This window comes from Tauraco erythrolophus, chromosome 13 (genome assembly GCF_009769465.1).
Source record: "Tauraco erythrolophus isolate bTauEry1 chromosome 13, bTauEry1.pri, whole genome shotgun sequence".
Classification (NCBI taxonomy): Eukaryota; Metazoa; Chordata; class Aves; order Musophagiformes; family Musophagidae; genus Tauraco; species Tauraco erythrolophus.
The window spans coordinates 14,742,536-14,759,527 of record NC_141477.1 but is presented as its reverse complement, the minus strand read 5'-3'; the positions used below and the strand labels follow the sequence as shown (position 1 = coordinate 14,759,527).

The following is a 16,992-nucleotide window of genomic DNA, read 5'->3' as shown; positions in this document are numbered from 1 at the left end:
CCAACAGAGAGTGCCCTCTAACTGGTAGTCCACATCTAGTCTGTAGCCAAGAGATTGGTTGTTGGTGGCATTTATTATCCAACAGTTACCACTGTAACAGTGTCTAGAGACTAAACAGTTAAGTCACACTACTCTGTGCCATGCAAATATGTGACAAATGACTACACAGGGATTTTATCATAATATAAAAGCTGTAAGAACTAATTGCCCTTGTATAAAGTATCAAAGGACAGGGAAGACAAGCAGCAGAAGATATTCTGAAAATCTTAAGTTCTTCTATTTTAGGAGTCAAACCTGAACACTTTAAGCCTCCTCAAAATCGAAGAGTTAAAATACAGATATTTATTGCTTTGAAACATGCCTTTACTCTAACAGAGCAGCTAAGCAAACCAGCACCTGTCATGTCTATTAAACTATTCTCTATTTAACCAGAATTTAGATTTAGCTCAGTCATATTAATATAAGCCTTATCAGGTTCATGATAATTAGCACACTTATTAACAGCAGTAACAGCAGCAGAAATGGTGTCAAAAGAAGAGCTTTGTTGTAGTTCTGTTGTTACCACCAGAGACTCCTATCTGATCTTACCTGGTGATCTACTTACTCTCGTCCTGCCAAGGAGACCCACTTACTTTGCCCTTAAGCCAGACAAATTACTGTGACAAGAAGCAGACTTAGGGTAGCTTCCATTCACAGATCACTTTAAGTACTTTACGGGTCATGTGCTGATAAACTACTTGCTTTACCAATTTCTTTAGGCTTATCCAGGGCTAAACTGTTTTAGTTGGAGGGGAAGGCTGGGGTTTGTTTTGTTTTTTTCTTTTATTCCTCCCTTGTTGTTTTATTTTAACTATGCGTGTTTTGCAAGGTTCATGCCATTATAGTTAAGGGCTGTTGGAACAAAAAAACAATTTTAATCAATAAGGAAAAATAAAAATCCACTTTTGCTTTTCTTTGCTTCACAGATATTGTTAAAGCACACATTAACACATGCAGAATTCCTAAAGCAAGTATCACTTAGAGCAATCAATAAGGCCACTTTTTGGTATTTTTTTTTTAAGTTAGTCTTTTAATGGCACTAAATAGCAGGTATAAATTAGATCCTTCACACAGAAGATGCCCTCTCGCATGTCAGCACAGAACTTTAAGTATTTTGAACAAAATTGTCAAATTCTAGATCATTGTTTATACACGCACACACACTTTTTTTGTGACTTTCTCTTGAGCAGTAGGGGCAAAAGAGTATAATTTACAATGCAGAGTAGTGTTTTAAGAAAAAGTAACTCAAAGCATAATGGCTGATTTTTTCCCCTCAACCTGAACTAAGCATTTTCCCTTTTTTTTAAAAAATCATTAAGCCACATCATTAGTCCAAATTATTTTGAGAATAAGGCTAGATTTAACATTATTTGATGAAATAAGCCACTGCTTTAACAATAAGGAGAGTATCGTGCTATCTTTCACTTTCCACTGTTGTTAACTACTCAGCATTAGATAAGACCTGGCAAAAAATGAAATCCCTAAGTTGTACTGTGTGGCATATTATACAGGCAGGCAGGTGACTTTATAAAATGCGAGACAGTACTATAAACTAAGAGTCAAATCAGAATTTGAACTGAATTTAAGATTCCTAAGCTTTTCGAGGTTCAAGACAGACTGTTAACACTAGTTTAACATTATCTGGTGTTGCAATAGTAACTACAGAAGCAGGGACAATTTGATACAAACTGAGTTGAACTGTAGCGGAGGTGTTTCCAGACCACATTTTTAAGAACACACTCAAAAGAATTCAAAACAATGAGATGCTTAAGACTTTATTCACGGGGGGGGAAGAAAGAAAGAAAAAGTAGAACAGAGAAAAATGGAGACTTAAATATTTCTAAGTGGAAGAAACAAAGTTCTCACTTGAAATGGAAAATGTAACACTTTACTCCTGACACACAATGAAAAAAGTGCTTGTATGTAACCCAGCCATGCCAGCAGCAAAACGAATCTCCGGGCTGTGCAATCATCTAAGAAAATCTGAATGGGCATATGGGAACAGCCCATTTTGCAAGACCTCCTAAACCAACCTACTGATAAACACCGGAGGGTGCCTGACTGCCTGCACACTCACATGCCTATTTGTTGTTATTCTTATTCATTACTGAGTCATTATTATTATTTAAGTGCCAACAATGCACTTATGAACCAGAACAGATGCAAAATATCCTCTGCTAATGAGAAAATCAAAGCCTTTCTTATATTAGCAATTTCATATTATAGGATCTCTTTATTTTTGCCAATAAGGCACAACAGTAATTAATACAGCAATATTTTCTTATTGTTCATGAGTAAAGCAAGTAAAACTGCTCCGATTCTGCTTTGGCTCTCCCCCCTACCAGCACAAAACACAATAAATACTATTGAAGAATTCCTATTAAGACAAACAGCTGCCAAATAAAATACAACAAAAATCTCCCATAAAAGCCTGTTGTCTGTTTATTCAGAGATACAGTCAGCACTCCTCACATAAAATAAACAGTGTAGCACTGCTCTTTCATATTTAAATACTTATGCTGTATCTTAATTCCATAACCATCTCACAAGATAATTTGTTAACCGAGCGCTGGGAGGTTGCACGAGTCCCCAGCGCGTTACAAAACTGTGGTTCCAGCATCAGCTCGTGTTCTTGAGTAGCATCTAGAACTATATGTAACCAGCACGCGTTTTCCGCCTCTGAAATTATGCTACTACATATATAAGTAAGCTGACAAATGCTTCCATTTAAATAGCTGTGCATACAGAGGGGGCCAGGTTCAGACATTCTCTGATAGCAGTGATGGATGCCTGCTCCAGCCATGTGCAGCTCCAGCCCGACCCCTCCAACAGGTCAGGTTTGCTGGGGAGGAGGGCGATTTGGGAAGGCTCCCTTGGCTCCCAAAACACCTGCAGCACCCACCTCCCCCAGCAGCGCTGGAGCCACACACCAGTGCACAACGGAGCTGTGTCTGCTCATGGCTACCCATTTTTAAAGCAAGGTCACAGATATCGGAGCTGCTTCGTGTGTATCCTGCTGCAGAGGATACTTAAATTTAGCCGAGAAAGAGCGCGCTGTTCATTCAGTAATGCCAAATGGAAACTACTTGCCCTCAGCAAGCAAAACAGTGCATGCTCCCTGGATTTGGCCCCCAAAACTACAATGTAGGGTGTACCTCCACCTCAGCAAACATTACTGTCCTTTTGAGGAGCATTCTGCGTCATGGGAATGTACTCACGACCTAAAACACTTTCGTGACAAGTAAAGGGTTTTTTTTCCTCAATTTCAGTAATGAACACAATTTAAGCAAAAAATGACTCACTCAGCTGTGACTGTACAGCTCAGTGAGTGCACCACTGCTGCAGAGAAAATGGCCAGCACAGAGCAAGGACCTGGGTCCTGTTATCACTTCTCCTCAAACCAAGTGGGCTGGCAAACAATATGTGATCCTTAAAGTCTTGTTCAAGAGCTTGCTGGAGTCAGAGAGAGCTCCAACCCTGTGCTGGGAGTCAAAGTATAATCTTGTATTAACACTTGGGCAAGCCAAGGCCCTATGCAAGGGCAAAGCCCAGCACAAGCCCCCTGCCCACCCGGGCTGCTCCCACTGTGTGTGCAACCAAAGCTTGCAAGTGACTCCCTGCTCTACACAAGAGGTTGACTACATATTTTATATCAAAACACTCCTACTGATTCAAAGCATGTGGGAAAAGGAGCCAAGATTGAAATGCCAGAGCCAGTAAAACTGCAACACGTACCAACAAACGAAAATGTGAATGAAGAAGTTTCATCCTCAGCAAGTCCTCCAAAGGGAGAACGGAGATCCTCAAAATCTGCTTTTAGGACTAAAAAGGCAACTAGAAGAGCTGGATACTATCTCTCTGCTCAACATCAGAAACCAAGAGAATCTCATGTTCAGAAGACCAAGTCTGGCCCTAAACACTTAACAGCATTAAATAGAAATGGTGAGAACCTTAAATATAAAAAAGAAAACATCTATGAAAAGATCACCTGCTGGTCTTTAAAGGAGCATGTGAAAACAACTGCCAGTTGTAACATCAGCATCCTGTCAAAGACACACAGTTAAACAAAAGGAATAAAATAAACAATAAGCCAAATTCCAGCAAGAACTGATAAAAATGCCTGAAGTTTTAATTTTGCATTAAATATTTAGTTTAAAACCAACAATCACACATTTGAATTAGAACAATGTTTTAAAAACCACTGGAACCGTGGTTTTTAAAACCATCATTTTTCAGATGAATGACAGTCGGACAGCTCGATCCCAACTGACAATCCACATGGAAGTTCAGAAGAATGCCCAACCTTCATGCCCTCTTAAATCCGCCGTGAGTCAACACGCGCTTATCATTAAGCACGCACTTGCCTCCGCTGACGTAGGCACGCTCCCAGTAAAGGGCACTTAAATACCCCAGTGAATCCAGCAATGCATACACACGTGGCCACACTGCTAAAAGCCCTCATTTTCAGATTTTTGACAGTCACCCCTTGCCGCATGCCCCATTTGTTCTGGTTGGGCATTCTCTTTGCTGGAACATTTATAACCGCTCGTATTATCCCCTCGAAGCTGTGACGCAGTCTTCACCACAACTTTGAAAACACACTGACATTACAATATACAAACATGTACAGAAGATATACACACTCAGACACACCAGGGGATAAAACAGACTGGGAGGAAATGAGGAACTTTATGTTACTGTCTTTTCTAATGAGATAGAAAGTGGCAGATGTAAAGATTTCATTCAACCAACAATCTCTTTTATGATATGAATAAACTACTAAAACAGATTTAATCCTTTACAAAAATCAGATTATAAGAAGCAGACAAAATCACAACTTTATTCAATACGCCATTTTATCCAGTGTGACTAATGCATTATTTGTATGAAGTTAAAGTGGAGCGCTGGAAAGCTATGAAATAAATCAAATGCTCTGCTTTATGTAATCTTAACAGACAGATCCCATTAGGATTCTACTATGCATAGCTGTTGGTTAAAATCATTGACCAGTATCCTTATAAATTAATCAACTGAGGTAATGCTGGCTTGGCTGTCATCATTTGCTCCTAATCTACATTTAGAATTCACTTCAACTTTCAAGCCCTCTGGAATAGGTTTATCAATTCTCTCACCCTTGCTTCAGACATCCACCTAACCGTTAATTGTTTACAAAAGACCTAGTACAATCAAACTGTATCATTTATGTTCCTTTTCTTTCCACAGATATTAGAACATATATTGACAGTGCGTTATAATTAGTTAGAAAGATATTAAATCTTAACCAAACATTCTAGCCTGCCTCAATTTTTTGATGAGACCTTTTATCATTGAAGTTGAATTTGCAGGCAGATTGTGTCAGTTTACACAAGTGAGAATCATTACAAAATCTAAAATAACCCTGGATCTGGTTGAAATGCAGCTAGCAAAATACTCTTGGTTATGGATATAAGGGAGAAAAAAGCCTTCTAGATATCAGGTTATATGTGGAGCTCTAATGTGTTTTCAAACATATGACTTCTGTGCTGTGGCTGTGTATTTTATGCAGTTTCTAGTCATGTTTGTTAGATGTCTGCATGTCATGTACTGCAAGATTCATAAGCAGTCTACAACCAGGCAAAATCCTCACACAACAGCTTGTCTTGGATAACAGGGAAAGAATCAGGCAGAGAGAAGTGACAGGAAAGTGTATTATTTATTATCCTGATGAGAAGAACACCTAGTCATGGTCCAGGATCCAAACACGCTCAATGTCCTGCTGATGAGGCTGTATGATTCTGTATGAGCACACAGGTGTTTTCCTATACAAATGTCAAAACCCTCTTTAACTATGTTCCCTTATCTATGACCCCTCTATCCACGCACTAACGAACAGTCAATTCAGACAAAGGCTCTTTAAAGAGGGAAGGAAAGACCAAGCAGTAACAAAAATATTGTAATAGATTGCATAATGCTTCTGGAGCTCTACCACAGAGTAGGTAAAGGTCATCTTCTCCAGAAATGCAGTGAGAAAGCAAAGGAAGCTGTGGCTATGTTTCAGAGTTTACTAAATCAATGAAAAACTTCAACCAGCTCCAGTGGCCTTCGGCTCAGCCCTCTAGTGCAACTTTACTGGCCCACAGACAATTATCAAAGCCACGAAGACAATACTTCTAAATATGCATGCTACGAATAATCTCCCCAATTGCCTTAAAATGATACACAGGATTTCATCAAAATTCATTCCCCTTTTCAAAAGCCCATTGTTAATTTCAGAACCAAATTCCACCAACATGATCTATAAAAACACATATGTGCAAATACCTCCTGCTTTTCTGAGACAGAAAAAAATAAAGACCATCAATTGGTTTTGCTGTCTATTTTCCCTTAAACCTTGAGAGAAAAGACCTTCAAATAAATTTTTTCCTCTGTATTTTTTTTTTACATCACAAAGATGTACTCTTCCTAGTGCTTGCTAAATGCAACGCAGTAATTTGTATCCCCAAGTGGTATAAATAGAAAATATGTTCAGTCTAATAACATATGTGAAGAAAACTCATGCCCAGGGTTAACCAACAAAGCAGAGGTCTGCTAGAAACAAAGGCAGCTGGCTCAAAGAGCAACAATGCTTCTGAAAAAGTGTGGATGTACTATTCAGTGAAGCATCCAAGACATGACATTTACTTAAGCTACAGCTGCATATACAAAGCTTTTCTATAAGATCTGGAAAATGACAAGTCTCCTGGAGTAACAAGACCATTCTCTCTGAAAGGTCCACAGCCTTCACTGTCCAGCTGAGAGCAGGGTAAATTATATCAAATATGCACACTGTAAACAAATTCTGCCCTTCAGAAGTGTTTCTCTACTTTGATTACCTTTACTTGCAGATACGCTCAGCCCAAATCCTACCATTTCTCTTTATGGGTTTGCCTTTCTCCTACTAATACATCTGCCTAGGTTCCTGTCTTGCTCTATCACCATAAGCATTCATAAACATTAAGGGACTTAACCTCATCACACCCCTGTGGAATAGGAAAATATACCCATCGGAGTGGGCAAGCAGTGAACTGGAACTCAGCTGACAGCAGTCCTGACCAACACCGAGTCCTTCTGCAAGCCACTTCACTCCTCTCTTTCCATTCCCCCATGTATAAGAAGGGGTAATGACAACGACTTCTCTGCAAAACACCTCAGTCTACCAGTTAAAAAGTTGAGATGTTATTCTTCTCACTTTACAGAACAAGGTAAAGCAGAAAGACATAAATCAACATTGCTTGAAAGGTCTGTGGCCAGAAACATCACCCCATTTTTCTAAACACGTCTGATAACATCAGCACAAGAGTTGCATCCAACACAGGATTTCAATGCACAAGCTATGCCATAGACAATCTGCGTCAACACTGTCTGTTCTTCTTGTAGGTAATGCAGTACAAGCAAGCTAGTTAAGGACTAGATAGCTAGACTGAAGTTCAGAGTAGAGAGAACATCAAAAATAGTTCCCAACTGACCCCCAGGAAGATGAAAAAGTGAACAGAAACACCAGACAAAGGTAACTACACAGCTGGTCCTTCTCTCTCAAGCTTTTCACCTGAACATAAAAAAAAAGGCAAATTACTGAAGATGTAAATACCATTACCCCTCTGACAGACACAAAGTGATTTTCCAAAGGCAGTAAAGCAGCTAGTGGCAGAGCCAGTAAGAGAATCCCTGTTCTGTTCCTAATATACATTCGCCTTGATTTAGCAAACTTAAAAAGGACAACACCTCTGTCAAGTACTACCAAAAAGAGAAAGGCAACTTGGCTCCTTCTCCAAGCAACCGCTACCCTAAGCCACTGGCCAGCGCCCGAGTCCCTTCACCTATCCCTCTTCAAAGGCCTGGTGAAGACAAATGGGCCTTCCAATGTGCAACGAAGCATAAAGCCATGAAAATCAAAGGGCTGCTTTTTGAGTAAATATGAGCTCCAAAGCCATTGTCCTCTCCCCTAGAGATCTATGAAAATGCTTACTATAGCATATGCACAGTATTCTTTACAGCTCTGCCTCCCTGCTGACCACCAGCCCCAGGGCTCAGTCCGCTTCCCATTACAATCAGCTTCACCACACCCACTGACTTGTATTGGAATTCTTTCAGGGACTCTAACTAATGAGTTTTTAAACACTTGTAGACAGAGAAGATAATTCCTCATCACTATTCTTCATAGCAAACACCAGGAAGAATGTTATTCCATTGTTCTACAGGAAAGAAACTGGAAGAAAAATCACCCCCACGTTCAAGAGAGCAGCCCAAATTTTTCATACACAAATTGGCTACCCCAAGCTATGGGTGTCTCACCTGAGAGTTCAGGACAGACCTAAACAGTGTGCAACCTTCTGAAATAAAGCCCCCTGAAATCACCTCTCACACTTGTCTCCATGCAGACAAAGAGGTCCACAATCAACAGGCATGTGTTTTTCCAAGTCTTGAATACTGCATTCTCAAATACAAGCATGGCTACTGACAGCAGCATAGAAACAGACTCGCCTAAACACCACATTACTGCAGGATCTTAGTTTCCCTCATGACATGAAATTAAAATAAATGGGAAATGGCAGCCTTAATGACATTTTATATTTCCTGATTTTATATTTAAAGCTTTGGATTTGCTTCCTCTACTGACAGTTGTTTGCTTTTTTCTCTCACAACTGAAATCTTGACCCAAACCAGTGATACAGTACAGGATGAAAAAAGAATAAGTAGACCTACACAATGGATTGTTACCCTCAGACCTAAAAATATTTTAAATTAACAACATTCCGTTGTGAAGCCACCTTCTCAGCACAAATTACAAGCCACCAAGTACTGCCTCATTTTTATCCAGTCTTAGTTTTAGGTGTCTATCACTTTTTAGGACGCAGATACCATCACCTATCGTAAGGGTCTACACTTGAATGACCCAAGAAGAAAGCTTCTCAACTATATTTGAATCCTGACAACAGTCCATGCAAAGTGCCATAAGGAAAAAGCACTAGTCTCAGTAGTAAGACATCTGCAGGTTTGAGCCCCAGGCACTGAAAGCAATGTAGAGCTACAGGATTTACTTATTCCACAACACCACGTACACCCACAGCAATAAAAAAAAAGCTATTAGAATACTTGTCAAAGGAACAACTGAGTGATTTTCAACTTGGTGCTCTATCTCGTTTTCTTCTTTGCTGGTTGTTAATACCCCACCCTATAAAAACATGTAATTATGAGTGGGCTATTCATCTGTTACTATAACTGGTAGCACCATGCAGCATCTGAGTCAGGAACTTGAATCGCTGACTGCCGCTCCTCACTACACAAGACTTACACATTGCACGCGGTAAATGGCATTTCCCCATTCTGTGTCACCTACAATGAATATCAGCTTCAGTTGTGGTACCATCTCCAACTCTCACCATTTCAAATCACCTGTAGTAAGGATTTATCAATAATCTCCAATAAAGAGACACAGATTAACTGCTGAGGTCACATAAAGAAAAGCAATTCCACAACTAAGAGTTTTATTCTCTCAGTGGCTTGATTTGAACACATTCACAAAACATCATTAAAATGTGATATAAAGTTTTACAGAAGAAGAGACTACAGACTAGACCTTTGTTTAACAGTCGTAATAATTTATGGTGTGGATCTGCTACATATGAGTTGAAAAACAGCCTCTTCATGATAAAACAGCTTGTAACAGCTAGGAAGTTAACTGCAGGAAGTTTTGGGTTATTCCCCCACCTCAGCTCTCTAGTTCCAAATTATTTTTTCAGCACTATGAGCCCAGCCTTGTAAACCCATCGTACTGACTGCACTCAACAGCAGAGTTGTTGAAATTAATGAGCAACTGGCAATTCTTTTCAAGTTTCTGCGACACTAGGCTCTAGTACAGAGTTTTTGGAAACAAACCCCCATGCTCATTCCCCAAAACCTCCACTCACAAATGCAGATTGAATATTACATGCCCTTTGTGAGAATCTTTGTCAAACAACTGTGTGACTAAAAGTTATTCAAAATGGGGCTTAAAAGCTACTGACATGCACGTTGCCATCATTCCTCTCATTTTTTATATCTACAGTTGTCCATTAGTCAGGAGTAAGGTACCTTCTGACCCCTGACCAAAGCTAACAATTTAAACAAATATTTTGATTAAAAAGCATTAATATAGAACATTCAGTAACAATAAAAGGATGAAAGCTGTCTGAGTCACTGTTGTGACTTCCTGACTACATTGTATTATGAGTGGTTTGGAAGGTTATACTAACTTGACATATTACTGGATTTACTATCTTCTTTTTCAGTGCTTAAGAAAGAATTCGTAACATTGCAAAACCCAGAGTTGTGGCACAGTTTTCAGTGTTAATAGATGTTTGATGGCTTTATAAAAATCTATTCTGTTAACTACAACCAAGAGAAAAGATTCAAGCTTTCCTCTCCATTTTTCTTTCCTTTTTTCTCAAAAGAAAAGTGATCAATTTGAATGAGACAGCTTCAGAATTGGGCTCTGTGGAGTTTTTCCACATGAATAGTACTAGGTGTGTGCAAAGTGCCTTGCTGATGGTGGTCATTAGAGAGCTTCTCCACATTTCATGAAGTTTGCCTTTCTGCCAAAACAGGGTCAAATCCGGTACTCTCTGAAGTCAATTGGTAGCATCTCCATTGACATCACTGGCTACTGGCTCAGGCCCAAGCTAGAGGAAGACATGGGTACTTTATGGTATTTATTGATTATATACATTTAACAAGCATCCAGGAGCCCAGTCCTTCAAGTCCTCAACACAAAGAAATTCCATTACCTCAAGCTGAAGGTACTAGGGAAATACAGGATGCGGTCTATCTGTTTAGATGCTTACTCCACATACTTCATGGGTTCAGTATATAAAGAGTTTCCTATAATTCTTCTAGATTTTTTTTTAATGAGTTTTAATATTTACATTCTTTCTGGTTGCCCAGTTATTTGTGCAATCATGTATAACTGCTGCTAGATTTCAGGCAAATGGATGTGTACTATACAGTCAAAAATAACATCAGTTTCCATTACCAAATACATGGGGAACTGGGGTTTAGTCATTAGTGAAACACATTGCACATTTTGGGAGTGATCAAGAACTCGGTTCAGTAAAACCTCACTTGAAACCAGTTTTTTTTTCAATAGGACTGCTCGTATGCTTAAAACTATGTACCTGCTTACTGATCCTGCTATATAAAGGCCCACACACTTTTTCTGAGTCTTGGAGCCAATTTTGGCCCCTCGCAAAATGGGAATTTTGCTTGACTCAGATGAAAACAGAATTCGGGCCTCATAACACAAAAAGCATCACAACACTCCCTCCATGATGCTGGAGCATATTGCCTCAGTCCTAAGAAGCTCAAAAAGACCAGCAGCATCCACCTATTTTTTTCAGAGATCATTCAGTATATTTATTTAACTTAGTTCTTTACAGGATATCACATTTTCCTCTTAAATTATTTAGTTAAATTCCAGGTTGCAGTGACAGTCTTGTCAGACAGACAAAAGGAATAATTCTGCTTGACTGAAGGACCTGCATCATAACACCATCTTTTACTCAAAAAGAAAATCCCAAACAATGTAATTGGCATTAACGTACAAAGTGCTTAAATTCTCTGAAGTTCTGCCTGGCTTCAGAATAGTTGAACAGCATCTGAAGTATCTACTCTCTATTCCAATTTGTATATTTTAAAAGTCATTAAATTCTTGAATGAATCATTAGGAAAACAATTCAAATGCTGTTAAACTGATTGTAATTTTGCCTCATAGGATAGATGTGAGCTTAATGTTTGTAAACGGCCAAATTCTTTTAAGATTTACACTCCATGGAGTTCAATATCAACCAGGGAAGAATTACTAAATCAGGATGTGCTTCAAGTACAGGTTTTGGCCTGAGACTATTTTTGGTCTTTCTCAGCTGCTTGTTTTGACAGCATCTAATCCCCCTCACCCACCCACCAGCAGCCACGCAATCTATCCATTTACACTTTCAAAGCAAATTGAAAATGAAACGTTTTCAAATAATTACTCAGGGATGTCTGTAATACAAATCCAAAAAGTAACTGTAATATTTCTGAAGGAGAAGAAAGGGAGGGGAAGAAAAACCTTACAGAAATCCATTCAAAATGTGAATTTTTCCTATACTAATACTCTCACCATCACCCAAAAAAAAAAAAAAAAAATCAACCTAATTCCCAAAGAGCCTATTTACTCTATTTCACACATTCTCATCAGAAACACAACACTGTTTCTACGTTCAGAAGACTTTCCATTTGGCTAGCTATTACAGACCCTGGAGGAAGAACAGCGACTGGGAAGGTTTTCTGCAGAGGCACAAGGCAAAGAGGGAAGGGAGAAGGTGGGTGAAGGAGGGGAAATACCCAAGGCTGGAACTGAAACAGTTCACCTCTATCTGGAGAGCAGGATCACCCCCTCCAGGTTGAGGACTCCGTTGAACGTTCACGCTGCTGTGGCACGCAGTACGTTTTTGCACTCGTACAGGAGAGGAACCTGGCCGGCAGATGGCCTGTTCTCAGCTTTGTCAGCCACAAACAGACCTTTGAACCTTCTATTTATATAACAGTTTAGTGAGTTTAAGCCTCTTCCTGTATAACTGGCAGTTTGTTGGTTTTGCTGTAATTAGGCTACTTGTGATACATAATATAGAAAAAGAAAAAAACAAAAGGCTTGTTTCTCTGCAGTGAGAAGTCCTCCCCATCACAGCCACACTGCTACAATGATACTCTTACCTGCTGATCTTACTTCCCTTTGCCAAGTTTTATTTTATACACCTCAAGACACATTTTCCTGCTAAGTACTTTCTCCACTTCTATTTTTTTCAAAGATTGGAGGCCTTAAAAAATATTAATACCAACGGCAATGAATATAACAAACTATGAATCTCTCTGCCTTTTTTATGTTAGTGAGGAGCTATATATTCTGTGGTGGTTGGGGTTTTGTTGGGTTTTGTTGTTTCCCAGCTGCTGATTAATGGCATCACCTTACTCCATAAGCAGGTTCAAATCTAGCCACATGGTCCCAGGACACTTCAAGATTTCATTTACTTGGTTACCACAGACAAGCATGGAAAGTGATTTAAAAGATGAAATTTGATTTTTAACAGCAAGTGGTCCCCTTGGTGCACACAGGCATTCAAGCTTTTCATTATATCCATCTCCTTTCCTTTCTCTGTCATAGAATGGCTCATATTAAATGCAAGCCTAGGTGAACGTTCCTTATTCATCCAGGAATCATAGTGGACTTTAGCTTTAGCCCTTTCACCCCAGCCAGAGTTTAGATTCATTTAAATTGTTTCGGGTTCTTTTTCGGCTTTTCAACTCTGGCAAAACATCCACTGGAATATGTGGCCTTATTTCACACATTTTACCCAAGCATTAACAAAAAAACCCGACACCAACCCTCGACTACCCTCCCAACTACATTCTTGATGAAGGTTCAACAAAACACCTCGTTCTTACACTACTGTAATCTCGTGATCGCTCCTAATAGGGGAATAATCAGCCTAGAGGGCTGATTCTGCAATTTGTATCCAGACAAAGATCCCACTAATCATCCAGTATGCCAGGTGAGAATTTAAGAACACATGTAGTGGCAGCGCACGCTGCAACTCTGATAGTTCTTGACAAAATACATTTCAAGAATTGACACATGAAGATATACCTCCATTGGAGAGGGAAAAAAAATTAACTGTATTTTTCCCATCAGCCCAAAACTTTTGAGGAGTCATTTCCTGATATAATAGCAATGCATAGAAAGTGTTACCTTTACAACTTTTTGTTGGATTGAAAAAAAAATAATCTCTGCTTGAGCTATAAATATTTTTTATATATATTTCTCAGGCTAACTATGTTTCTGTTGTACTTTGCATACAGATAATACATACATACGCCCCCACACACACTGTAGGCCTGAGCTTGCCTTCTTGGCGATTGCAGCACAGATTAGCAGAAGTTTTGGGGTTGCAAGGAATGCAGAAGAGGGTCTCTAATTGCCTTATAAATGCTTGTGAAACACATTTTACAAAGGCCATTTGACAAACAGAAGGAAGGAGGAGAATTTCAAAATAAGCAGCAATTCACACATTATGTTATATATACTTACTTGTAAATATGACAACATGACTATACCTTATTGGATACACAGACAAAAATTAATAAATCTTGAAGGGTGAGCATGCATATTACCAGGCGTGCAGAGGTGATGAATATATAACATATTACATATATACACATGCACATATTTATGGATAGATGAGCTAAATTCAACTCTTTTGAGCAACACAACTACTTGTCAGAGACAGAAATCTTTACATGTACGATAAAACACACGTAATTTTTGTGTATACATGTAGATTATATACCTACATATTATATACCAGTGCACCTGCATATACTAATTGAATTATTAAAAGCTAAATCCAACTTGGTCTCTGCAATAAATAACTGTGCGTGAATGCCTGTGCCATATAGAGAGTTTGCGTAGATATCAAACACTTTGAAACAGTCAAAGTAAAAACATTCTTTCCTCACAGACCCTAAAACCACTAAACCCAGTAAATTTCACTATACAAAAGCAAGCAAATGGAATTTCTAGAACGAGTGGCAATATGTCCATATTTTATGGAAAAACAGAGGCACAGGAGTTCCCTTCTTTCTGATGCACATCTCTAAATCCACATAAAACCATAGTCAAATGAAAGTAAATTATTAAGCAAACATTAAAACTCAATACCTATAATGTGCTTAGTATTTGAACTACACCCACATATTGGGTTGTAACAGCTTCTATTAAATTAATGATGTTACCCACACTATAAATTAGGCAAATTGTATGCAAATATTATTTGAGTAGTAATACGGTGGTTATCAGTTGTCTACAAAATAAATTAGTGTAGCAGAGTAAAGATAGTGTGGTAGCAGCATAATATTTAATTGAGCACTAATTTTATTGTGATTATTACTTCTAAATAACAACAGCATGGTTATTAAAAGATGTAAGACGATGGTTTATGCAGAGCTGATAAAACACGCACATGATCCAAAACGCCTGCTTACAGATTAATATTGATATAGTGTAATTTACAGTTCCAAGGATTTACTCCAAATTGCTGTAAAATAGAACGTGACAGGTATTTGGTTCTGATTATCTTGGATTTGCAACCATAGCTGTTAGACTGTGTTTGGCAAAATGATAGTTATTACCGAAATATATTATCTTTTTCCCAGACATACCTTTATATTACCAACAAAGTAAAGTAAACCCTCTGCAAAACATGAGGTCCAAACGCACATGCATACGCACATATAATCTGTGTGACATTAGAGATTAAGATCACAAAATACAGTATTTTAGTCTTCCTCTTTCTTGGCAAACTGCACTTCAGCCTAAACGCATTTAACAAAGCAGCAACCAACCACTGAATTTCATCATGCATAGTTGAAGAATTCTAACTATATTTGCTAAATTGAAAAGTGAAGAAAGAACCAATCCAAACAGTCAAATAAGCACAATCTCATTAACCAGCCGGGAAAGTGACTAAATACCTACCCAAATTCTAACTTCCCCAGCTACTTGTCACCCATCGAAAATTCCTTAACATTCACTTTGGTGACAAGTTTACAATACACTCAAACAGATGCACTGACCTTTCAAGGTGTGCAGAGCAAAATTAACCGAAAATTCTACTCTTAAAAAAAAGAAAGAAAGAAAAGAAAGAGGTAGAGAGGAAAAAAGAAAGACCTGTTATAATATCGCGGGGACTGATCTTCCCACTTCCAAAACTAACTTCAATAACGCTTCATCCAGAATAGGAAACCAGTAAGAACAGCAACAGAAGCCCCCCCAGTGAACAGGGTTACAGCTGAACTGTGCCACACAGCAAAACTACAGTGGCGCTTCTCCCCGTGAAAGGAATATTGTCACTGACAGCAGTAAACACAACATTAGCAAAGCCGCGATCCCGGGGAAAACATCGCCGCTCCAACGCCGCTTCCCTGCGCGGGGAGGGGGTTTGCTGTTGCTGCTGGTATTTCAGCCGGTACCCGGCACATTTCAGCGCTCCCCCTGCCTCTCCTCCCCCTCCGGCCAACTTCGCCCCCGCAGCCGGCGCACCGCGAGGTGCTCCCCACCGGCCGGAGCCGGCGGCCGCGGAGCGTGGCCGGAGCCGACCGGCCCCGGCGGCGGCTGCCCCGGCGCGGCTCCGCTCCCCGGCGGGCACCGGGCGCTTCGCCCCTCAACAAAGGCGAAGGCACCGGGGAGCGAGCAGGGAGGAGAGGAAGGAGACAGCTGTTAGGAGGAGAGGGGTGGAGAGCAAAAACCAAAACCAAAAAAAAAAAAAAAAAAACAACACCCAAAAAAACCTACCACTGCTGCTCTAAGTCCCAGTCCCTGAAAAAGTCGAATAGGTCCATAACGATCTGGTGGGGAGACTCAGAGAAGTGGTGCCCCCTCCCCGCCCCGCGCCGAGCCGAGGAGAGCCGAGCCGAGCCGGCGCGGCTAGGGCTGCCCGGCCGGCATGGGCAGCGGCGCCGCGGGGAGCGGCGGCCGCCGCGGGGCCGCGCGGAGCCGCCCGGGGCTCGCGGAGCGCCGCCGCCGCCGCCCGCTCCGGCCGCCGCCAGCAGCGCGGCGCGGCGCGGCTGGCTGCCTGGCTGGGAGAGGCGGGCACGGCGGCGGCGGCGGCCCCGGCGCACGCACACACACTCCACACACACACACGCTCGCACACCGCGAGGGGAGGAGCCGGGGCGGCCCGAAGCCGCGGCATGGAGCCGCCGCGGCAGCGGCGCCGGGATCCGGCGGAGCCTCGCAGCCCCCGCCCGGGGAAGTTTTGCGGAAAAGGAGAAACGGCGGCGGTGGAGGGGAGCAGCGCGGCTTCGCGCCTCGGGATAATCTGGGGGCGCCCTGGCTGGGCTCGGGGAAGGGGGAGAAAGAAGCGGGGG

General features: G+C 40.7%; 1 protein-coding gene across 1 annotated transcript in view; it reads right to left on the bottom strand.

The window, feature by feature from the left end:
• Positions 1 to 16,464, bottom strand: part of AFF2 (ALF transcription elongation factor 2) — a 337,798-nt gene extending 321,334 nt beyond the window's left edge. Inside the window, exon 1 of the mRNA XM_086619910.1 lies at positions 16,418 to 16,464. Within this exon, the coding sequence (XP_086476036.1) occupies positions 16,418 to 16,464 (47 nt within the window). The remainder of the gene's footprint in view (positions 1 to 16,417) is intronic.
• Positions 16,465 to 16,992: the final 528 nt, after the last annotated feature.